The sequence below is a fragment of the Vulpes vulpes genome, chromosome 16 (genome assembly GCF_048418805.1).
Source record: "Vulpes vulpes isolate BD-2025 chromosome 16, VulVul3, whole genome shotgun sequence".
Taxonomy (NCBI): Eukaryota; Metazoa; Chordata; class Mammalia; order Carnivora; family Canidae; genus Vulpes; species Vulpes vulpes.
The window spans coordinates 24,894,270-24,920,254 of NC_132795.1; the positions used below are offsets into that span (position 1 = coordinate 24,894,270).

General features: G+C 40.9%; 1 protein-coding gene across 3 annotated transcripts in view; it reads left to right on the top strand.

Annotated features, from left to right (window-relative positions):
• HECW2 (HECT, C2 and WW domain containing E3 ubiquitin protein ligase 2) overlaps positions 1-25,985 on the top strand; it is a 357,715-nt gene that overhangs the window by 135,297 nt on the left and 196,433 nt on the right. For all 3 annotated transcript variants that reach the window (XM_072741976.1, XM_072741975.1, XM_072741977.1), the window contains one exon: positions 224-549. In XM_072741976.1, the coding sequence (XP_072598077.1) occupies positions 258-549 (292 nt within the window). In that variant the 5' untranslated portion in view covers positions 224-257. The remainder of the gene's footprint in view (positions 1-223; positions 550-25,985) is intronic.

A 25,985-nucleotide genomic window follows, 5' to 3' on the forward strand; every position in this document is an offset into this window, starting at 1 on the left:
GGTGTAGGCCTTGCCATCACCTGACCCCAGTCTGTAGAGGCCGCTTCTGGCCTCCTCCGTTGACAGTGGACTAATGGTTTTATTGTGACAGCAGAGGCTCATCATGTGGTGGAGCATTGGTGAGCGCTGGGGGGGGGGGGGGGGGGAGGCTTCACGGCTGGAAAGCTTGTACCCCATTCCCCGCGCAGGGATGCTGATGCCTGGGCCCGTGTGTGTCTTGCAGCCTCGTGGGAAGCTAACCTCCAGGGGCAGCCGGGATGGCCAGCTCCGCCCGGGAGCACCTGCTGTTCGTGCGGCGCCGGAACCCCCAGATGCGGTACACGCTGAGCCCCGAGAACCTCCAGAGCCTCGCGGCCCAGAGCTCTATGCCGGAGAACATGACCCTCCCGAGGGCGAACAGTGACACGGACCTGGTGACCTCTGAGAGCCGCTCCAGCTTGACCGCCAGCATGTATGAGTACACGCTGGGGCAAGCCCAGAACCTCATTATCTTCTGGGACATTAAAGAGGAGGTGGACCCCAGTGATTGGATTGGGCTGTACCACATAGGTGAGTGACGGGAAGTGGACTTGCATGTGCCTTAGAGCACAGTCAGTGTTACTCTGATGTTGTGCTATTTTGTATTGTTTTTTCCTGGGGAAAACACACACGCGCGCACACATACACAAATAAGTCCATCCAGCAAGATTCTGGGGACTCCCCCCCTCTTTAGAAGGGAGAGAATCAACACTAATAAATATCTTTGTGGTGATGAATTTTGTGGTTATATTTCTAGATTAAATGCCAAGACCCGCAGATTTTGTGATATTTTCTCTTTAAAGCTTTGCATCGCCCTTGATCAATAGTCCCATTTCGGGAAGCGTTGGATGTTAACTTTTACCTGTAGTTTTAAACTGATGAAAAAGATGTCTAGCTTTAGATAACCGATGTGAAAAAATGTCCCGTAGTTTCTAAAGGTTGAATTTCTTTTTTTTTAGTTGATTTTTTATTGGTGTTCAATTTGCCAACATATAGAATAACACCCAGTGCTCATCGCATCAAGTGTCCCCCTCAGTGCCCGTCACCCAGTCACCCCCATCCCCCGCTCACCTCCCTTTCTACCATCCCTTTCTCGTTTCCCAGTGTTAGGAGCCTCTCATGTTAAAGATTGAATTTCATGGAGAACAACTTGCAGTCTTTGGTATCTTTTTATTTCAGAATTCCTGATGTGTCCTTGATCAGTTAGGTGAAGAAAGTGTCATATTTTCCTAATAAGTGACTTAGGAATAGATTGCTATTTGTTTTAATAAAAATGTTCCAGCTGTGTTTAGCTAATTTGCACCTGTTATTCATAGGTGAACAAATGATGAATGGCACATGCCAGAAAATAGAAAATTTGCTCCATTGAAAGCAAAACTCCAAACCCTACCAACCAGGCTTTAAGAAAATCTAATTAAACCTGACAGTAAAAATCTAACATTCCTCAAAGTTGGGGAAGTTTTTCACTCAATGGGGGGAATTCCTTTCAAAATTTAACATCAAGTATTTTATTTGTTTAATTTTTTCTTAAAGATTATTTATTTATTTATTTATTTATTCATGAAAGACACACAGAGGGAGAGAGGCAGAGACACAGGCAGAGGGAGAAGCAAGCTCCATGCAGGGAGCCCGACGTGGGACTTGATCCCAGGTCTCCAGGATCATGCCCTGGGCTGAGCTAACCGCTGAGCCACCGGGCTGCCCAACATTAAGTTTTTTTTTTTCCCCCCCAACATCAAGTATTTTAATAGACATGGTTGCTTTCACTGTAGATTTCAAGCCAGGCATCTTTGTTTTTTCTTGTTTGTTTGTTTTTTGGAGTAAATTAGGGGCAAAAGACCTATTTGTTTTTGGCAGGTGGGACTTTACCTACCCTACGGGACATTTGGTAATGTCTGGAGACCTTTTTGGTTGGCAGAGTTGGGTAGGGAATGGGAAACCAGGGATGCCGCTAAATATCCTGCAATGCACAAGATCACCTCTCACAACAATCTGTTAATGCTACTATTGACAAACTTGATTTAAGGCAAAGCAATGTCCTTGCTGACAGTTTATCAAAATGTTAAACCTGCTAAAATGTATGTTTTTCAGCAACAAATAATTTTATGTTGACTAAAAATTGGTTTGTTTTTACTAATGTAATTCTTTATTAATCATTACTGGATAACAAATCTAAAATGGCAAAAAAAAATTTCAAGAATTTTAATTTTTCTGTTTTCTCTTATGACAACAACAAAAAAGGGGGGGGGAACTCTTCATGGTTCAGAGTTTTTACCCAGATGTGTTTAAATATATATTCAAAATGGGGAAGGTAGGATTTAAAAATCGTATTTTTATCTCTGAAATCTATTATATTCACAGAAAATTCTTAAAGTTTTGTTGGGACTTTGGGAGTGATTCATTTAGTTTTGATGTAACTTTAATTTTTTAGATTTCACAAGACTATTTTCTTTTCATCTTGATATGAGTTTTTTTTTGTATTTACCTATCATCAAGTTCACTAGTCATTTTTTTATTTTTTAAAATTTAAAAAATGTTTTATTTAAATTCAATTTGCCAACATATAGTATAACACTCAGTGCTCATCCCATCAAGTGCCCTCCTCAGTGCCCGTCACCCAGTCACCCCATCCTCTCACCCACCTCCCCTTCCACAACCCTTTGTTTCTAAGAGTTAGGAGTCTCTCATGGTTTGTCTCCCTCTCTAATTTTTCCCCACTCAGTTTCCCTCCTTTCCTTTATAATCCCTTTCATTATTTCTTATATTCCCCGTATGAGTGTAACCATATGATGATCATCCTTCTCCGATTGACTTATTTCACTCAACATAACCCCCTCCAGTTCCATCCACGTTGAAGCAAATGGTGGGTATTCATCCTTTCTGATGGCTGAGGAATAGTCCACTGTATACCTAGACCACATCTTCTTTATCCATTCATCTGTCAAAGGACATTGTGACTCCTTCCACAGTTTGGCTATTGTGGACATTGCTGCCTTGAACATTGGGGCTCAGGGATCGCGTCATTTCACTACATCAGTATCTTTGGGGCAAATACCCAGTAATGCAATTGCTGGGTCGTAGGGCAGATCTATTTTTAACTTTTTGAGGAACCTTCACACAGTTTTCCAGAGTGGCTGCACCAGTTCACATTCCCACCAACAGTGTAAGAGGGTTCCCCTTTCTCCACATCCTCTCTAGCATTTATTGTTTCCTGACTTATTAATTTTAGCCATTCTCACTGGTGTGAGGGGGTATCTCACTAACTTGTTTTTTCATCTTCATTTTGTTGTCAGTCCCATCCAATGGATTTTAAAATTCCAGTTGTTTGACTTTATATTTGTAGAATTTGCATTTCTTTCCCTTTTTTGTAGATTTTATTTTTCTCATAAAATTTCCTGTATGTTATTAACTTATTCAAACCACATTTTCATTCAGTTTTTTGAATTTAATTCAATGTATCTCAGTGTATCTGCTTTAAGTTCTCTGCTACATCCAATATACGGGCAGTTTTTATTGTCAGTTTTTCTCTTGACCATGGTTCCCATTTTCTTGCTTCTTTGCATATCTAGCAGTTACTGATTTTACACTGGCTATTGAGAATTTTAAGTTGTAGAAATCCTGAATTGTGTAGAAAAATTTTTATTTTAATATTAATTTTTATCCTAGTCTGAAGATTTATTTCTTTGAACTTGCTAGATATAATTTTCTGCTTTGTGAGGACAGATCTGTGGAAGCCCAGTGTGGTTCCCCAGCAGTTCTAACTTGATGGGATCCAGCCTCTATTTTTTGGTCTCCCCATGAATTTTATTAGAGGTTGGTTTAGGGCTAGCTCTATAGTAGGTCTTGTTGGTCTTTATATTTCTTTTTAAGTAGTAGCATTTCTGGTTTCTGAGCTGGATGCCTAGAATGTTGACCAGGTGTCTCTTCTCTGGATGGGTCCTAACTCCAGTTTTCTCTAGCACCGCTGGATCTTGAGGAGCTTCAGTGCACTCTCAGCCCTGTAACAGCTACTCTCTGGAAGGCCTCGGTAGTGTTTCTCTGCACATGCGCAGCCCAGACATTAGCCTTAGTCTTGTGGGGCATCCCAATGTGCGCTTCCAGCCTTCACACCTCCATAGCTCTTTCTTTCCCCATGCGCTGCCTGTTGATCCAAACTTAGATCTCCGTGTTCTTAGCTTGTCAGAACTTCCATGGTCTCCAGTTCCCTGCACTCACTCAGGAAGTTGTCCCCTGGCTGAGGTCTTGGTGGTCACAGTCACCTCATAAGTCACTCTTCTTTCTGGGATTTTCATCTTAAGCCACCTGTGTGTGCAATGTCTGAAAACCAGTGCTTCCCAATTTTACAGTTGTTTCCATCAGGAAGGCTAGTCTGGAACTAATTACTGCCTAAGGACCTGAAGAAGAAGTTTCTTCCATGCCTTTGATTTCCAGGAGGCAGCAAGAGGTTTCACTTAATTTTCCCATCTCACCATTTCAGAGAATCTGAATACATAAGAAAAGGTAGTTTCAGTTCCTTTTTTTTTTTTTTTTCTTCTTTCATTCTTCGTAGCGTATTTTCTAGTGGTTTTAGATCCCTGGCAGGGAAGAGAGGTGGAGAACTGCAGCGCTCCGACCTCTCGAGGGATGAGGAAGACCATGGAGACTGGCATCTGCAAGTAAAGACACCACGTGGGAAGAATGAAGAACATGGGGTTCTAGGCATATCTTTGGTGCCAACAGGTCTTCGCAGCAAATGACTCTGAAAGGCACAGGTCCCGGCATCTAAGACATTAAGTGTGGCTCATTTCTATAGGTGAAAAGCCACAACTATGTTTAAAAGAAAGCCTGGCTTGTCTGGGACCTCAGAAAGAGGGAACAGAGACCTGGCTTTAGGCAGACAGCCATTTCTCCTGAGGCTAAGATTGGCTCTTCTGACCTCTGCAGTGGAGGGAGCCTCTCTTCTGTGGGGACTTTGCCATCCCAGGTGGCGAGGGATAGGTGGCAGCTTTGTAGCTTTTAACTGACAGCTGTTTCCTGTTCCTTCTTCCTTCCAGGGTCAGGGCTCAGCCACAAGCCATTCATCTCAGGGTCAGTGGACCCTCCCCAGATTCAGGAAAGTTCTAAACTTGTATGGTAATCCCGCTGGTGGGTAGTCCAGGAGTGGGCTATGGGCCAGCTCTGGCTAGCAAGGGAAAGAGTTGGGGGGAACTTCCTTTTCCAGGGAAGAGCCAGAGCCCCTTGTAGAGTCCTTCGACCTCCCCTTCTCTCGTACCTGGGGCCTGGTGACGGGTGTGATGTCTTGAACTATTGGCTCCTAAGACAACAGCAACCCTAAGACATCAGCTGAGATGAAGAGCTAAGAATGACAGAGCAGAAAGTTAGAAGAAGCGTGGACTGGCTCCCCGAAGGTCTTGCCATCTATGACAACATCTTCCCCTCTTTGCTTAAGTCATCGCTGTGAAGCGGTCTTGTGTCCCCCCCTTAGTCCGAACTGAGCTGCTGGTGGTTTAGAGACGCCAAAGCGGAAAGGGGGGGGGGGGGACACGAGCTGCTTGGGCAGAAGGCAGGAGCAGGTGCTGCCTCAGGGTGTGCCCGGGGCTGCTTTCACGGAGTTGAAAACCACTAAGCCCACTCCCTTCTTTTTGGGGAATAAAATAATAAAAATCTGACGTAAACATTTTGGCAGTAGTGACTCAAAGCCATGTGGAGATTTTCAAAAGTTTAATAGGACCAATCACATGATAGGAAGAGTCTCTGGAATGAGTAAGTACCTCAGGTGCTTCCCAAACAGTGTTCTGGGGTACTTTACGTGAAGGTGGGGAGGTGATACATTTGGGGGAACCTGAAAGGAAAGAGGAAATGCAAGGCCAGGATGGGGAAAAGAGTTTTGGGGTACAAATTATGTCCCCAGTGTAAGGCTGTGTATGACTAAATAGAAATATGTGTGCTCTCTTTCTGTCTCTCTCAGGCTCTATGACACAGGTGCCCTGAGAATCCAGGTTTCCCAGCAGTAGCACGCATGCCAGGTGTAGCTTTAGAGTCGTGTACCTCCCACTAGGGAGCAGCACGCCCTTCAGTTGAGTCCTGAGAAGCCAGAGGGTCTCCTAGCAACGCCCAGTTTTATTTGTGGAACAGAGTGATGGTCTCTATAGAAATAAATCCCAAAGGGGCAGGGTTTGGGTAGAACGTCTGGCCAGCGAGGTGTGGCTTATTGGCACACTCTGCACTTCGATTGTGTTTCTCTTGGCTTACGTTTTCTTACTCTCTTGAAGTGTGAGTTTTGCTTGTGTTTGGCTAATTGTTGACAAGGTTTTGCATTGTACAGCTCAGTCCAGAAGACTTTTATATAATCTGGAGAGGAAATATGTATTCCTGGTTCAGAAAAATAAATTGGTCTTCAGGCATTTTGAGCAATATATAGGTCCTATTGGGAATACAAAGAAAAAAAAGTCAAAAATAACAAAGTGCCGTTTGGGGTAACTTTGTGTGTGAACAGAGTTCTTAAAACAGGTGCTAATTATATTTTCTCTCTCCTGAAGGTCTCATATACACCTTGAGATTTCCAGTGGTGATTACAAGGTACCTCCAGGCCTGAATCTCCAAATTATAACAATTAATGCCTTCCAAATGGTTTTGAGAAATCACTAGATTTATAATTTATTGTTGGTCTCCATAATTAGAAGTGACCCCTGACAAGAGTAACACAGATGGCTACTCATTGCTTCCTTCTAAGCTGTCTAAATAAAAAGAACCAAATACTTTGATATGCAAAAAACCCTTAGGTACCCAACGGAAATAGCTTTCCATGAAAATTCAAATGATCACTGTTTAAAGAGCTATGTGAAGGCAGAGCTTATTCCCCTTGTTTTAGGCCCACTATGGAATTCCCCTGAGCCTTTGGTCTTGTGCTTTGCTCTCTGGATATTCAAAAGAAAAACACCTCGAAAGATTTACTTTGCCATTTCTCATTGGAAATGAGAGAGCTAGGAAGATGCACAGAGCTAGGAAAATGCACATTATGAAAATTAGAAGTATATACTGTTCTGTACACCAGTGCCACTCAGAGTGCTGGTCCACAGTGGATCCATGACTAGATAAGAAGCTTCCTCTAGAATGTAAATCAATGTCCTGCATTCTTCACTGAGAAAATCTTGTTGTCAAAAAAAAATGAAAGAATGGGGTTACTGGTGTAGCTATTTCATATTCTGGCTCAAGCTTATCGCGCCATAGACCAGTAACAAATAGTTTGCCAGCATCTCTGGACCACCCTTTGAGTATCCCTTTCAGCGTCTACAAGTTGATTGTATCTTCAAAGAGGAATGTCAGAGCAACTGTATTTGACTCAATCTTAAAATATATAATGGCTCATGTACTAGGATTTTTTTTTAAATTTTTAATTTATTTATGATAGTCACACAGAGAGAGAGAGAGAGAGAGAGAGAGGCAGAGACATAGGCAGAGGGAGAAGCAGGCTCCATACACAGGGAGCCTGATGTGGGATTCGATCCTGGGTCTCCAGGATCGCGCCCTGGGCCAAAGGCAGGCGCTAAACCGCTGCGCCACCCAGGGATCCCTGTACTAGGATTTTTGTTCGTATTTCTTTGCCTTTGAACGGTAAAATAAAAGTAGTACCCCAATAGTTAACCAATACATTGGTATTCCGTATTTCAGAGGTTTAAAATCCAAAGTTTAAATAGATGTTTTATAGATAAAAAAACTAAGGTTCAGGGTGGTGATGCCATACAGTTAGTTGGAGGCAGCCAAGGCTGGACCTTAAGTGTCTTGTGTCTCAGTCATCATTTTTCTGCTTGGGTTGAAAAACGTAGTCCAATGTTTTCCAGGCTTTAGTTATTGACTCAGTACCTTCTTGATTTTTCCAGTATGGGATTATTACCTATACTATTAAAATTTTCTTTAAACCATCTGGTAGAAAGAAAGAAAGAAAAAGAAAAAAAAAGAAAAGAAAGGAAAACAAAAGAAAAAAGAAAGGAAATCAAGTTATCTACCCAGACTTTGTTTTAAGCAGTAAGGTTTGGGGAGGTGTCAGTTGTATTTCTTTCTAATATATATTAACTGTGAAAAAAACAACTTTCGACTGTTCACCATCAAGATTATCACCCACAGCACACTTTGAGAAATTCTGGGATTATCAGCGGTTAAGAACACAGGTTCTGCAATGAGACCAACTGGTGAATTCAAATACATTTAGTAACTTGAGTGAATTATGTAATCTTTTTGGTATCGATCCCATATGAAGAGCAGCAGAGCTGCCCTATGTGTGCCACTCATGACAGAAGCCTTTTTTGAATTTTGTAATCTTTTTAAACCACAGTTTCCTCATCTTTCAAAAAACAAAAAACAAAGACAAAAAAAGTACCAGTATCATGAGAAATAAGATAATGTGTATCAAGCTCTCTCGGCAAGGTGCCTAGGCTTATTGTAAGATCCAGCTGATTGCAAACTGTCCTATTTGGGCTACTGTTAATCATTTTCCTGGTAGTCTGGAGCTACAGCACTTATCTATTGGATGAATCCACAAGGAGGGATGTCCAGATTAAAGTGACACACCAGGCCACTTCTGCTTTTAAAAACCAAAATCCAATCCTTTGAATCAGGGTTCTAGAAATTATATAAAGAACTTCAAATTTCAGGCTAAATAATACAGCATTTGAATATTATGTAGGTTCTGAACCAACATGCTTTTCAAGGTGATGGGAAAGCTGCAGTTTAATCCAAAATTCAATCAAATGGAACAAAGAATTATGTATTTAGTTTCCAGAATAGCTATCAAATATAGTGAAGAGTGACTATTCTTAAGCTCTTTTGGTATTTTTACATGATTACTGCCAAAGAAAAGTTGTTTCAGGTCATGTCTTTAAATTTTAGAAAATGCTTTTAGAAAATAAGAGCTTTGAACATGAAATGGTTTTTGGAACAACTTAACTCCAAATTACTTTGTGTTAGATGGTTGTATGAGTCAGTGTCAGTCAGATTATGCCGTACAAATGAGCTAACCCTGAATCCTCAGTGACTTAACAAAAGATAATTTCTTTCTAATGCTATGTGTCCAACATGGATTGACGGGGGCCTTGCTTTGTACTGCTGTTTAGAGGTTCAGGCTCACCATTGTCCTGATTTTTGCCATCTTGGGTTATTAAAGGCTCCACCATCATGGCATTGCAGCATCTGTAACAGAAGGCCTTTCTGGGCAAGTGTCAAAGGAAGAGAGCCCTGGAGACTCTTATACCACCTCTTAAATGCTTCGGCCCCAAGGTGACACCTTTCACCTCAGCCCAGAGTCCATGTCCAGCATTAGTCCCGTGGTCTGTCTAACTGCGGGAGGACTGGGAAATGGGGAGATGCCCTTGGTTTTTTAGGGAGCAGTCAATATCTCTACCATAGTAGATGTGTCTTGCTGACAATGTGTGTGGTCCTCTGGACTGTTTCAAAGCCTATGACATCCTTGCACAGTCCCTGCAAGAATAGTCCCTGCTATTTTTTTTTAAAACTTTTTTAATTTTTATATATTTATGATAGTCACACACACAGAGAGAGAGGCAGAGACACAGGCAGAGGGAGAAGCAGGCTCCGTGCACTGGGAGCCCGACGTGGGATTCGATCCCGGGTCTCCAGGATCGCACCCTGGGCCAAAGGCAGGCGCCAAACCGCTGCGTCACCCAGGGATCCCCAGTCCCTGCTATTAAATAGAATTTAATAGCCGGGTATTAAAAAGTGTTGTACTTTCATCTACGCTTCACAAGGTATTGAGAAGACACACCCAGAGCAGGACCAAGGACAGTACCTGAGGTTGGACCACTGGTAGCAGTTAGTAGACTATGAATTCACAGCATTGCTCTGGCATCACAGAACATCGTGGATCTTTCTTAGAATACGCATGTTAAAGATTTGGTTCATGGAGAAGTCCATGTATTTAAACTGGTTATGGAAGATGTCCCTGGATATTAGGTAGGCTTTAAAATGATGGATAGCTCAGTGCATCCAAGGAAGCTTTAGGATATTTGATGCCCTAACATTCTGTGGAAAGCCATACTTGAAATAGGCATTCTTCTGTCTATATGAATGTTCAGTGGAAGGTTCCATATCCTATTTTGTTTTCTCTATTTTATAGCTTTTTTTCATAGTTTTTTTTTTAACCTGCTTTTGTGCCTTCCATTGAAATGATGAATTTGCTTTACTCCACATTCTTCTCAGTCTATTTATTTGAAAGTTAAACATTCTTCTGTGATGATTTTTATTTTTTATCTGGTGATTCTATGAATGCTATCTGAGTGTTTTTTTTTCCACCTTGTGTAATTTGTGTCACTTTTCCCTAAAGGGTGCTTATATAGGTGCTGTAATTAGTAAATGTGAAATGATTGTAAATGTTTTTGATGGAGTTAAGATAATGTTGGCTTGAGGTTTAGAACTTCTTCATTCTAGGGGTGCCTGGGTGGTTCAGATGGTTAAGCATCTGACTCTTGATTTTGGCTCAGGTCATGATCTCAGGGTTGTGAGATCAAGCCCTATGTTGGGTTCTGCACTAAGCACGACATCTGCTTGAGATTCTCTCTCCCTCTCTCCTCCACCTCAACCTACTCTCTCTCTCAAAAAGAAAAAAAAGAAAAAAGAAATTCATTCTGATAAAACCCATTGCTAATTCACAAAATAATTGCTTATCACATATACTGTTTTTTGTTAAAATTGGCTTTTCATGCTTTTCTAAGGACTAATGGACACATCAATAAAGAAAACGAATTTATAATATCATCCTTTTATCCTGATCTCTCTTAAAGTCTGTTTTTCTGTTATCAGTTGATATATCAGCTTCCTTTTCGTTAGGTTTTGCTTGATATATGTTTTCCTACTGATTTCCTTTCAGCCGTTCTTTGGCATGCTTCAGATAATCTGCTGTAAACCACCTATGGATTTATGATTTTTAATCCAATCTGAGGAACTGTCTTTTACAACTGGTGCACTTGGTGTTTCAACATTTGCTGTTATTTTTTGATATATTTGGACTTATTTCCATATCCTGTTTTGTTTTCTCTATTTTATAGCTTTTTTTCATAGTTTTTTTTAACCTGCTTTTGTGCCTTCCATTGAAATGATGAATTTGCTTTACTCCACATTCTTCTCAGTCTATTTATTTGAAACTTAAACATTCTAGTTCGGATCTGTTAGCAGTTCTCCTTAAAATTTTTGTTACGTATAATAGAATTAAAGGTAAATGAATCAGTATCTTTAAATACCTCTCAAACTGTACAAGGATCTTAGAACATATTCATTACAATCACCTCCTTCACCATCTTCTCTTTTACTATTGACAACATTTAGGTCCATCCTGTTTTAAACCCCTTTTCCTATGTTAGTCACTATTGTCATTGTTGTGGGTTTTTTATAGACAGGAATTATTCCAGTTTTATATTCTGCATAAAAAACCATGAGAAAACTTAGTGGCTTAAACAACGATTTATTAAATAAGTAAATAATGAGGATAAAAAAAGAGAGACTTATCTGAATCAGCAGCACTAGAGTACATGAGGTTTGATTTTCTTAAAAAATGCACCTGTGTACACAACAAAAGTTGCATTCTAAAATAAATAGAATTAAGCAGGAGAAGTTTAAAATTCAACTTCAAATTCTTGTTGAGGTACCAACCCAAAGAATACTCGTTTTTTTCCCCCCTTGTTAATGTAGATAATGATCAAAGGTATCGAGTATACCTGAAGTCTTTTTTTTTTCCCAGTGGGTTTTGCCTGTTGTAGGCTCTTATGTGTTCTCTCTCTCATTTTACACCACTTATTTTTATCTTTATTTTAAAATGAGTCTTATGCTGCAGTCTTCGAGTTACAGTAGAGCTGTGGTAATTATCAAAGTCATTATATTAATTCCTGATGGTTGTTTCCCCACAGTCAGGCTGACATTATTGTTGAATTTTTTAGTAAATAACTTTATAATTACGTATACTCCCTATGGACATCAGAGGAACTTTAGAGAGCATCTCAGATTTTCAGTCTGATTGAAGTGGTACAGCCCAGAAGTCATAACTTGGATTCATTGGTAACATTAAGAAATTCTTCCTCTATGTCCTATTTTTGTTTTCTTTTAAATATAAATTATGAATTGCAAAAATCCCAGTGATGCATGCTCATTGAGGAAGCTTGATTTTTCTTTTCCCACATAAAAATTTACGAAGCAACAAAAAATGATCACGTTTCCTCAATTCACTGCAGTTCAGAAAATCATTAGGAGACCCACACTAATGCTTTAATTATATATAGAGCTTGAGCTGGTTAGCACCCAGTGGATCCATTAACCTAGCGTTGGGTAGCAGAGTGGCAAAAAGGATGGCTTTGGAGTGGGGGTTTGGGATGGATCTGGATTCAGGTTCTGGCTCAGCCTCAGTTTCTTGAGTCAAAATGGGAAGAATATCAACCTCATAAATTTGCAGGGAAGATGAAACAAGATGACATTTGCAGAGTCTGTGTAGGGTGGTTGTTCCATAGGTGATAACCACCGCACCACCACAGACATTTGTTGAGAGCCTTCTGTTTGTCTGCCACTAGGCAAGGGGATACAAACATGAGTCAGCTCACATTTCGGTGGGGTGTGAGATAGGTAGGAATGATGCAGGGTGCTCTGAACAATATTACAGAGGCCATGAGAATATACAGAAAGAATGATTTAATGCCTGAGATGGATTCAGGGACAGAAAAGTATAGAAGGGGCTTCGCTAAAGAGATGATATTTAGACTTCATCATCAAATAGTACTTTTTTTTTTTTTTTGTATTCACACGAGAGAAAATCATTCTAGGAGGTGAACATTTCATATGCATGTCACGTCTTTCTCATTAAGGGGTTACATCTGCTTTACTTGAAGATTGCACCACCTGTCCCATCCCTTTTGGTGCCTGGCTGATCTCTGTGTATCCTTTTAGATAGGATTAAGAAGTCACCCACCCCATTATGGACTCCCTAACTTCCAGACAATCAGTCTGATTTCCTACTTCCATAGGAACTTTTTCATATCACACTAATCAGTGCCGATTACACTGTGCTGTAATTTGTCTTTATCCATGTTTGTCCCTTCAGGTATGCTTTTAACTCCGTAACTATGTCCTGTTCCGGTTGTATCCTGAGCACCTCACCCAGTTCTCTGTGCTGCATTATTCATGTAGATTAATTAATTTCATTAAAGAGTAGGTTTTAGGTTAGGTCAATTATGACAGGAAACTGAGTACTTTTTATTTTTTTATTTTTATTTTTGAAAGGAATACTTTTTAATTGGAGATTTATTCTATATTATATAGTTTTCTCCTAATGATTTTTATTCAGCAGATTAGTTCTAGTTTTCATTCACTCATTTATTACTTCAACAATATTAGGAATTTGCTATATACCAGGCACCTGATAGAATTTTTAAAATATCTGTGTTTAAGATCATAGTTAAAGAACTGTTATTCCAGTTTTTTTTTCAATTATTATACAATATTTTGGCCTTTTGCTCCCTCTTTCTTTATCCACAGATTCTGTCTTCAACATGGAAAGCACTATGTGTTTAAATAGAAATGAATTTATTCCCTGAATTCAATGTGGTTACTGCTTTATACTCTCATTCTTTTTTGTCCTTTCTTATTCCTTTGTTTGCAAAAATACACATCTGCTCTCTAAGCAGTCATGGGTGTTTTTCTGAAAGTTGTGTGTTGTGTGGCATGAAGAATATCCATAGGGTTTTTGACATTTTAAAATATATCACTTTTATATTCACAACCTAATATTATACATCTATGAGCAAGGGCGGTTACAAAATTGTTGATGGATCAAAGAATGCTTGATCATATTTTTACTCTACAAAAATAAGTACGACTATTTTGGAGACTATAATTATAGCATTAAACTATAATATTAGAGGCAAATATGTTACTCTAGGACTAATCTACAAAAAAAACCTGAGAATTTGGAAATTTACATTAAGTTAATAATAGGATTTTTTAAGTATTTATATGCCTTTTTAAAGCATCCCAATATTTTTTAAGTGTAAGTCTGTTGTGGCATATTTTTGGTAGGATAAAATATTCCATTCAAAAGGGAAAGCCTTAAGAATTCAGTGAACATCTGGAGGAGGTTAAATTTTTAGTTTTGGGCTGTGTGACAGTCATTTTTCCTCTGTTCACTTAGCTGCCAAACCCTGTCATTCCTGAGCCATTTCAAGGAGATAAAAAAGGTGAACTGGGTATGCACATGCCCAGCGTAACTGCTGATTTGAGCGAGGTTACAGGTCAGCCTCTATCTGGTAACTTAGACTTTTCTTGTTCATCACGGGATGCATGCCTGAATGGAGCACTATGAAACCAATAAGACTACTTTTACAACTAATAATAATTAATTTTTAAAAAGTCTAGCTAGAGCAGTAAACATGAATTTTATCTTTTATGAAGTTTATCTTTTATTAAGATAAACAGCAACATTATCACCTTTGTGTTATATGATGCTATTGGTGGAACCTCCAGGATTCCTCATATTACATAAATTTCCCTCAAATGTAAGGAAATGGTATTATTTATGGAAGGAAATCGAATGCTGGTAGTGAAGTACTATATTTTTCATCATCTGGAATCATTAAATACATGATCCATCTGTTGAAGTTTATTTTAAAACTCAGAGGCATGAGGGTTTTAGATTTAGAAAGGAAATTAATGATCATTTACTCCACTGGCCTCATTTTAAAAATGAGAAACGGAGGGTCCAGATGGATTAAGTAATATTCCCGTGGTTGCTCAGTAAAATGGTTGGAAAAAAATACAGTGTTTAATAGGAATTTCCTCCACAGTGGGGTTGCTTTTTAAAGAGAGTTAGGTGCTAAAGTCAATTCCTGCAGGTGATTTTGAATATAGCTAAAATCTCCCTTGAAAAACCCCAGGAAGGCAATATGACTTAACAACAAGTTCAGCACAGCTGGTTTTTCTTCCAATATTGGAATAGACTCCTGTCTTAGATTGAGTGCCAGAGAAGAAGTTGGCCTGTGTTTAGGAACTATTTTTATATCCCCCAAACCCTGTCATTTAAGCCTGAATTTCCACTCAGCCTGGTGGGATCCTTGAAAGAACTGCATATTTCAAGCTCCCTGTAGGGGGACACATTCAGGCTCTGGAAAGGCTCCTGTGCAATTTAGATCATTCTCTTTCTCAATCTCTTCTCTTGTACCAACTGAACGTGTGTGCTTACATCAGAATATGTTAAATGAGCATTTACTGTGCCTCCCTGAACATCATTTCGTCTTTGAAGATTCAGTAGGGTATGATGAGTCACTTCCTTTGCTGCATGCTTGTAGAGAATTATTTTATAAGTTGTTTTTGCTAGTTTTTATAGCACTGTCTAAAATATTCCCCCAATACTTATTGTCCCTTTGAGGAAAAATTCAGTGAAAGAATTTTACTTTTTTTAGAGCCATCGCAGTTTTTCACATATACATAAATACTTTCTGTTCTGTTACTTCTCTTTCTTTTTCTGGTGCAGCACGCATTCCTTGGGGATTGATTGATTGATTTTATTTTTTAAAGATTTTATTTATTTATTCATGGGAGACACAGAGAGAGAGGCAGAGACACAGGCAGAGGGAGAAGCAGGCTCCCTGCGGGGAGCCCGATGTGGGACTTGATCCTGGGTCTCCAGGATCATGCCCTAGGCCAAAGGCAGGTGCCAAACTGCTGAGCCACCCGGGCTGCCCTCCTTGGGCTTTTAAATCCAAGGCCTGAGTGTGTACACAGACCCTGGGCAGAGGAAAGGGTGAGATGATCTAATATGATTGTTTTTGGTATCAAAACTCTTTGCCATAAAATATTAAACCTACTTATCTTTCTTTAAACTGTTAACTGATGAATTAATTTTTTCCTAAAGGCGGATGTGATCAACACCTGTACGTGTCCATGAGCTGATATATTCAAATGTTCTTCAGATATTCAAATATTTCAGAACTACTTCAATAACTCTTTTAAGAAAGGTATGAAGAATTAAATGATAACTATGCAGAATTGTTATTTACAGGAAATGATAGGAGGAACGCTGTGGCCTTACTGTTTTCCAAAACCATGCACTTGCAAGTTCTAGTAGCTGGAAAATCACACACCAGACCTTTTGTCAGTCTTCACTGCCCTTGGCCTCAGAGGCTGCCTAACTGCTCCCTGTTTCTGGGGCTGTTTCTTCATTGCCTGTGACCCTGTCTCGTGGCTCCCCCAGTCTTCTGGCCATTCATTCTTTTCCTCTTTACTGGAACTCCTTTCTTTTCTTATCCTCTTGTAAGTGAATTTTCTTCTGTTTAATGCCTCTTTCTTTGAACGATTTCATTCACTCCCAGTTTTTAGCCAGTCTAGGCAGAAAGCTTTCTTTCTAACCAAGGGTGGCTGTACCCATGCTGGCTCATGCGAGCCAGTTCTGCACATCTCCTTCTGTCTCTCTGTTCAGTGCCCTCACATTGGTGGCACAAAGTCAGCAGCGAAGAGAGCATGCACGCCACAGAAAGGGGCAAACACTGCAAATCAGGGCTGTACCTCACCCTAGCCAGACCAGAGCCAGTTTGCTGGCTACCTACTATTTAACGCCAACCTCAGTCGAAAGCTCCTAAGACCATTTTTCTCTGAATATCCAGCTCACTCTTCAAACTCAGCTTGTTCAAAACAAATTGGTGTGTCACATCAGTTCTTTATTTCCTATTTTTGTTAGCGGAAATGATATATTTTTTTAAATCTCTCAAGCTTGAAAATTGCTCGATATTTTGACTCTTACCCACCCTCAGTGTAAGACTTAAGTTAGCAGTGTTTCCTGGCATTGTCACCACTTTTGATTCTCATTTTGTATAGGTCTTTATTATCAGCTCTCTAACTCATGTCTAACATATTCCAGTCCAATCCATGTTTTACATTGCTCTCAAATATTTAATAAATAAAAATTTCTTTTTGCCGGGCATTAAGCTAAGTGCTTTCCATATCTTCTCTCATTTAATCCGCGAAACAACGTTATGGAGTAGTGTATCTGTTAGGAGTTGTCGTGACTAAAAACACCCAAACCTAATATTTTTATGGGCCAATAAGTGGCCAGGAAAATGGTATATGCAAATTATCCTCTAAATCAACCAGGGCCCACCTGCTGGTAGGGGTGGAGTTAGCCTTATGCGAGCCACAAGGCTGAGAATGGGAAGAGAGATGGAAGCTGGCTAATGCAACAAATGGCAACAAATTATTAGTATCCTCATTTTATAGAGAAGTAATAGACTAAAGTTAACTTTTCCAAGGTGTTTTCAATTAGGATAAGGAGTTGAAATTTTCCTCACTTTGCAGCTTATTGCTTTCCATTATCCTTTGTCATAAACCTCCCCAGTTATGCAGCAAAGGCTCATGCTCAGATGCTTTGGCTATGAAGTTGGATAGACCTAGGTTTAAATCTGCTTTGTCACTTGCTTCCTGTGTGCCACCGGGCAAGTTACTTACCCCCTCTGATAACAGTATCAATCTCCTAGGAAATAATAAGATCCTCAGTCAGATTTTTCTGCATACATATGGCGGAGGACTTGGTTTGGTAATAGTATAAGAAATGTCAGCCATCGTGATGGTGATGAAACTATTTCAGCCTGGCAACGAACATATTTTTCTATTTCTGCTTGCTGTACTGGTGAGTATTGGCCATTACTTTTGGATAAAGTCTTTGTTGAGTTTAAAAAAAAAAAAAAACAACATTATATGTAGGAAAATGTGATGATGAAAATTGTACTCCAGTGACTAATAACATCATTAATATGCAAGAATGATAAAAGGGATCCCATCCTGCATCAGTGTCAACTGAGGCCCCTGGGTGGAAGGTGACAACCACCTCCACATTCCAAAGTGAGGTGCTTGACCACCCAAACAGGTCACACGAAGACGGTGTCCCGAATCATCCTCATGACCCTTACCTGGCCACCCAGGTGAGAGAGGAGTTGTTGATTTGATGGAGGATTTCCTTGACGGCATTGTCAGTATGCTGGGGAGCTATTCTTTCTGTCAAACATATACATGCTGGAGGGAAGTGGGATTCTTCCTTCCACCTCAAATCAAGTGAGAACAGCATCAGGGAAACTGCCCCGACGGCTTCATAGGTGTCCTCTGCTGCATAAGGGACAGTCTAGGGACAGACTGGGGTCTGATCCATGCTCTAGGACTCTAAAGTCAAGGAGCTGTGGTGGCACAAAGAGTGGGGATGACTTCCTGGCAGTGGGCCATACTGCTTGAGTTTCTGGGACAAGGATGTGTGTTTCTTGTGGCTAAGGGTTGGGGTCTGCCCACAACAGACTTGGTGTTTGGGTCACTGTCATCATGCCTGCTTCAGAACACTACGTGGAAGAGCTGATGTTCCCCAGGGGTCGTTCAGAAGCACAGGGCAGAGGATCTTGGCAGAAAGAGGCCACGTGTGCTCCGGCAGTGCCATCATCTGAGGGAAAGAGGGTTATAGGTGACTGCAGCAAGGAAACTGCAGGTGAGAATCCCCAGAAATGAGATGTCTCTCCAGCATCCAGGAAATATTCTCTGGAGAGAAAGAGAGAGAGAGAGAGAGAGAGAGAGAGAGAGAGAGAGAAACTCCAAGCTCACAGAATGCTGGACCAGATTGTGGTAGTGTCACCACAGTCATACCTTCTCTGCCTCCTAACCTTTCCTTGTTCCACCCCACTGGTACCCTGAGAGAGTCAGAAACTGGTGGGAAGTTCGAATCCAGCCACACCTCCCTTTCTTTCTGAATTCTTTCTGCCTGAAGCAGGCCTTAACTAAGAGGAGAAGATTTTATTTTAACTGAAGTCTGGAGATTTAACTGTGACACAGGACTGGACATTTTCTTTGTAGAAGTGAACATTTTTGTGACTTGGTGTGACCAGAGGACTTTTCTGGATCTCAGAATGACCAGAAGAGTCAAGGGGCCTGCTCTCATTTCATCCAGTGGTGAGCAGAGAGCTGGTCCCACAGAGCAGATCAGAACAGGCAGCAGGGTAAAAAGATGACATTATTTTAACTTAGGTCTCCTGAATCCTGCTGGCTGAATGTAATACCTAATTATAAAACTTATATTGGCAATGGGCTTAACCACTGTCTGGCTTTTGAAGTGGAGAAGACCCTGTTGGGATTTGTTTGGTTTGGTTGCAAACTGAGATGTTACAGGAATGGAGCCTGGGCACGGTTTCATTCTTAGATTCAGAGGAGCCGTTGAGCCGACCGCAACGGGCAAAGTGGGGTAGAAAATGGTACTCTTGGGTTTCTCTGGTCTCTTGTTTCTGAGTCCAAGTCTTTCTTTGATTCGCTTCTTCATAGTCCGCGTTGAGTGACAGCTGCGCTCAGTCCCCTGGAGAGAACCACTTTTGAAGAAATACTCGTGTGGCATTAAGCTCTGAACTATTTATGGAAAAGCAAAGCATTTCACTCAAAAGCAGCCCGGAAGAGAAGATCAGGGACCATGTTCTCAGTGCTTTTTGACAGCGTTGGTGGGATACAGCTGGGAGCAGAGGTGAAATGCAGAATGTGATCATCACGAGCAACAAACAAGAAACTGAGGCAGATCTGCCTCCATCCTTGGTGCAGGAGCCCCGAGAGGATGGAAACGAGGCCACTTGTCCCTATGATTGACTTTGGCCTTGCTACAGAGACCAGCGTGGACTGACAGAGACTTGAGGGATGGTGTGGGCCAGCTGGGTAGCTGGCGCAGAACTCCGAATAAAGGGAGAGCGCCAGCCTCATGGTGAAGAGGAAGGCCGAGTTAAGGTTTGAAGTTTCTGGTGGAGTCCTTACAGAGAGGTATCACATGGCAATGTGATGTCAGTAGGATGGACCTTAATCCGCATGACTTGTCCTTATGGAAAAGGGGAAATCCGAATGAAGACATGCCAGGCAGGGAGAAGGCCATATGAACATGAAGATGGCCATGTGCGAGGCGAGGAGCGGGCCCGGGGCGGATCCCTCCCCCGTAGTAACTCAGAAGGAAATAACTGTCGACACTTGATTTCAGGCTTCTCCCCTCCTGCATTGTGAGACAAGAAATTTCTGTTGTTTAAATTGCCTCATTTATGGTACTTTGTCATGGCAGCCCCAGGAAATGAATCAATAGGTATTTGTTTAAATACTGGGAATGCAACTGAATAAGAATTCTTAAGCTGCATAGCCCCATCTTGCAGTTTAATTTGGATCAAACTCATAGTAAATTGCAAATTCAATTGCCTCCTCAGGAGCTCGAAGGCCATCCCAGGCTGCCCCTTTTCTCTCTTTATTTCAACGCTGCGCTCGCCCCCACCTCACACCACCGTCTCCTGAGCTTGGACACCCTCTGGTGTGTCTCTTTTTATGCCCAGTGCCCTAAATGTCTGGACTTTGCCACACTGAGTCATGTCAAGGCTGTCCTCCTTTTCACAAAGCCTTTGTGTTGAACCTGGGTTGCTTTTTTAAACTTCCACTGCTTTGTATTTTTTTTTTTAACTTCTTCTGACCAGAAAAAAATAAATGGTCACCTTTATAGATGGTGGCACCCAATAAAAAGAAAGCACTGTTTGAATTCACTACAAATCTTGACCCTTAATTAAAAGATGCTGTTGCCTCTAGCTGTGCTGCTGCCTGGCATATCATTTGGAGCTCAGAGTCTGTATTTACCTGGGTGGGTTGTTATCACAGCTCCTGGCACCTGTGTCTTTACCATTTGTGGGTATGTGCCTTCCACTCTATACTGTAAGCTTAGAGGCTGGCCGTGTCTTAATCACATCTGGATCCTCAGTGCTTAGTACCCAATTCAAATTCAGTACAAAGTTTTGAATCAATAAGCATTTCAAAAGGAAAACTGAGATTCAGTGTCTGATAGCTTGTCTTTCAATTTGACATGCAGGTGAATTCTGTGATGTGTTGTTGCATCTGAAATGTTCTTCTAGTCTTTAGATTCAGAATATCATTGGTTTAGAGAATGTTTTTAGCCTTAGACTGAATTCCCAAGATTTTGTGGATCCTTTATGCCTAGGGAGCTTTAGGAATTTTCCCCATGCTTTAGGTGTGTTGATCTGGTTAGACACAGCAGATGGACCTAAATAACCACCCCCTTTTCTTTCCTGTAATCTCTAAAAGATCTATTTCTATGAGTTAGATTGGATATAGATGATCATTTTCTAGAATTCATCCTATGCTTAAATCACTCCTCTATTTTTAAGTTCTGCTCTCTAACTGAATTTTTCAAAATCTGTCAGCATACTGACAAATTGGTCCTCCTGGATGGTATATATTTCTTGTCACTTTTAAGATTATGTCCAAATGCACTTTTGCCATTTACCAATTAAATACTCCCCCCCCCCCCCCAGTGTGTTGTGTGGGGTTGCATTTTGCAGAGCAAGACAGTAGAATGATGATGATATTTAGAATCCTTGCATCCAGACAGGAGAATGCTTGGAAGAGCAACAAGACCATTTCCATCTTTTCATGATCAAATGGTGCACGATGACACTGCCATTCTATATTGTAGGATAAATCTGTGCTGGCTTGTCAGGAGCAGTTATTCTTATGAGTCATTTACTCTTCTGGGAGAAACATTTATTTTTAAAAAATTTTTTTAAAAAAATATTTTTAAAGATTTTATTTTTTCACTCATCAGAGACAAACAGAGAGAGGCAGAGACACAGGCAGTGGGAGAAGCAGGCGCCCTGTGGGGAGCCCCATGTGGGAATCAATCCCAAGACCCTGGGATCACACCCTGAGCTGAAGGCAGATGCTCGACCGCTGAGCCACCCAGGCAGGCGTCCCTGGGAGAAACATTGAACTGAATGTTATTTGTTCCCCAAATATCAACTTCAGATTCATGAACCCTAAGCTCTACCAAACCACAGAATTCACTTTAGCAAATCTTTCATGATTCTTATGCCAGGTTTTATGGGTAACACCCAGTCTCTACCTTTAATGGACTTAATATATAAATACGTTCAGGGTGGTGGCTCTGATTTGAGGCTGGAACTCTGCTATTAGGGGATGTACCTCTTCTAAATCTTATTTTGGCAACATGGCACTTTTTCTTCCTGCCCTCATGCCCAGTGGGCTCCTTATCGAACCTCACCACTGCAACAGGAGATAGAAAGGAGCACTTGCGGGGATCCCTGGGTGGCTCAGCGGTTTGGCGCCTGCCTTTGGCACGCGCGATCCTGGAGTCCCGGGATCGAGTCCCACATCAGGCTCCGGGCATGGAGCCTGCTTCTCCCTCCTCCTGTGTCTCTGCCTCTCTCTCTCTCTATGTCTATCATAAATAAATAAATCTTTAAAAAAAAAAAAGATTTTAAAATTAAAAAAAAAAAAAAAAAGAAAGAAAGGAGCACTTGCTTGACAAATATGGCCAGGAATGCTCAGTGAGCCTTTAGCCTAACTCTAAAGGAAACCTTTTTTTTTTTTTTTTTTTAATTTATTTATGATAGGCACACAGTGAGAGAGAGAGAGGCAGAGACACAGGCAGAGGGAGAAGCAGGCTCCATGCACCGGGAGCCCGATGTGGGATTCGATCCCGGGTCTCCAGGATCGCGCCCTGGGCCAAAGGCAGGCGCCAAACCGCTGCGCCACCCAGGGATCCCTAAAGGAAACCTTTGGACCAGCTGGAGGCTTTCTGAAACTTTCTTTGATGCAACTCAGTAATACAAAGATCCTGGGAACTTTAGAACTGTGATCAGGTTTGCCAGTGGCCGGCTGAGTGCATCACACTAGTAGTACCAAACCTTTCTCTCACAAGTGGAGGAAGGATTGTTCAGTCTCTTTTTGCTGCTCAGTTTTTGGTTTATGGAGCATTTACTGTTAGGAGACCTCAGGAGTCAGCATGGGTAGACCCAAACAGAACCATAAAATCCTAACTTTTAGACCCCAGAAGGATCTTGAGCTTAGTTGTTTAGTTTCTCTTACATTTTAGTCAACAAAACAGAGGTTCAAAAACTTGTTCCAGTTTTCACTGCCACTTAATGGGAATATCAGGGCTAGAATTCAGATCTTTTTGTTCTCTGTTGGTCTTGCATTGTCTGTTTTGCCCGTAATCTTTCTAGCCAAGCACTGCATTCAGTGGTGTGTTGACAAGGTGGCTATCTTTAAAAAATACTCTCTGATTTGTAGTGTTTATAGCTTTCCACAGTATTTATACTTCCACCATGGCCAATTTCAGACTGCCATCGATCTAACAGCCAGCTCTCAAAATTCCAGACACTGTTAATAATTGTTTCTAGCACAGCACTGGTTGTATTCTCCTGCCGGCTCTTTGTGGTGGTGTTGGTGGCATATTAGGGACCAGTGCCTTGTGAGTAGGCAGGCCTCTGTAGTGATGGGACATAAAATAGTGTGACAAAGAGAAGGGCCTCTTTCATTGATTAGCTCAGTTCAGATGAGCCTAGCATTCCCTGAATTCTAATCTCTTTCTAGGACTCTATAGTCTTTAAGTTAGCATTTGGTAATAGACACTGGATGTCAGTGGGAGGATCTTTCTTTTGTTCTAAAGCATTTTGAAACAGTCATGTTTTGGGAATTGGAATTTGCTATTCCTAATATATTCTGCATCGTGAGAGAATGTCCAGTGGTGCAGAAAGTTTCCCATCCATCTAGTCATTCATTTTATTTATATTTGGCTGTTACACCACTGCACCTAAACCGAGTCAGGACACTCCTTCATCTAGCTATTTTGAGTTGAGAGACTGGACGGGATAGGACACGGGACAGTGTCTCGTAATCAGGACTGCTAACGAAAAAAACAGATTCTAGAGCTGGAAGGGCCAGAAAGATAATCAACCCTCATAAACTATAGATGGAAACCCAGAAACTGATCAAAATCCACACAAACCCACACAGCTGTTGTGAGTCCTTTGGGATCCCAACCTCTGATTCTTGATACCCCCCTCAGTGTTGTTTCCATTATACCATAGTGACTATTTGATTGATGACCATTTGCTCATTTAGAACATGGAGTGTCATACTTCTGACTTCAGACCGAATACATCTTAGATTTTCCACGTGCCTTTTGTTCCTACTAAGAAATAGAAAATGAATTGGAGTACTGATTTGGAGGACTGCCCAGAAATTGTTTAACCTCTTGCAACTTCTTGTCCGTAAGTTTTCTGCGAAAGGACTTAGAAAATGCTGGATGATGTGAAACTTGAGGCTTTTCAGAAAAAAAAAAAAAAAAAGAATCATTAAAGGTTTTCTATTTGTGCAGAGTGAAATCCTCGATATTGAGATAGAGAATAACCCACCTGTTTTGTAAGAGGAAGACTTGACTCTGATAGGAGTGTCGGTTAATTCCACAAGCATTTAAACACCTACAATGTGCCGGGCAGCATGCTAGGCTGTGGGAATACATAGATGAATAAAACATCAGTTTGATTTTCTAGGAACATGTAGCCTGTGAGAGAAGAGACATGTGAACAGATAACTTAAACTTAATCTTCTAGGGACAGCACAGGATGGCAGAGGGGTTCAGTTTAATAAATGTTTTCATTTGTTAACTTGGACTTAGCGAGAAGAGCAAGGAGCAAGGAGTCCAGCTGTTAGGTTTTGCTCCCGGCACTGTGATGTCTGAGTGTGTAACATGGTATAAGTCACTTAGCATCTTTCTCTCTGTGTTGGAGAAAGGAAGGATCATGGCAAACTCCTGAAAGGTTATTGGGAAGATTGAATGAATTGTCTATGAAAATGCTTTGAAAGTACGGTGTGCCACACAAATGCAACTGTATTATTTTTGTTTTGGAAGCAGGGATTTTTTTAAAAAATTTTTATTTATTTATGATAGTCACAGAGAGAGAGAGAGAGAGAAAGAGAAAGAGGCAGAGACATAGGCAGAGGGAGAAGCAGGCTCCATGCACCGGGAGCCCGACGTGGGATTCGATCCCGGGTCTCCAGGATCGCGCCCTGGGCCAAAGGCAGGCGCTAAACCGCTGCGCCACCCAGGGATCCCAACAGGGAATTTTTTTAAAGCCAGAAATCTCATATTCTTTGACTAAGCTCTCCATAAAATCATCCATTATCAAATATTTATTGAGCACCCAAATATTTATTGAGCACTTATATCCATATTCTAAAATATAACCGTGCCTTAAACAGAGGAGGCCCCTACTTGCGGAGAGGAAAGAGAAGATAAAAAAGTTCTTAAAAGTAAAGAAAAAAGTCAGATAATTATTTCAAGTAAGTACAATGCAGATAATAAAACAGGGTAATATGATTGAGTGATTGGGTAGACTTTATATTGGGTCGGGAAAGACTCTCTGAGAGGTGACTTTTAAGCTGAATGGCAAGAAGGAACAAGCCATGCAAATATCAGATAGAAAGGAATGGTTCTAGCCTAAGGCAGGAATGATAGGTTTTAGGAACAGAAAGAGGACCAGTGTCTCTAGAGCACTGCGGATAAGAGGCAAATAGGATTTACTGGGGGTCAGAGAATAGTCACATTGGATCACAGAGAACTTTGTAAGCCGTCATTGGAAGTTTGAGTTTTATTCGAAGTATAAGGGAGACCAGTGAAGGATTTTAACTAGCAGAATAACAAGGTTTGATTTTTTTTTTTTAAGAAGATCACTTTGGCTGCTGGTGGAGAGTGAATCATAGGTCAAAGTGTGTGGCAGAGAGAATGAGAGAGAATATGAGCTTATCCTGGGCTTATAGCAGAGAGGCTGATAGAAGTAGAATGTATATAGGATATTATTGAAGATAGTATCAAGAGAATTTCTTCATGGTTCAGTATTAGGTAATGTGGGAAAGAGAAAAATCTAGGATAGCTCCTTAATTTTTGACCAGAGTAGTTCAATTAATTGAGGGAGGAGTAATTGGGGGATTGGGGAGGAAGAGAAGCAGCAGTCAAGAATTGTTTTGTCTGAGTCAAATTTGACATGTCAAGAAGGAAGATGTCAAGAAGGAAGTTGGGTCTGTGAATCTGGAATCTAGGAATCTTGGACAAATAGATAGAACTGGAAGAAGCTACCTTGAGAGAGTACATC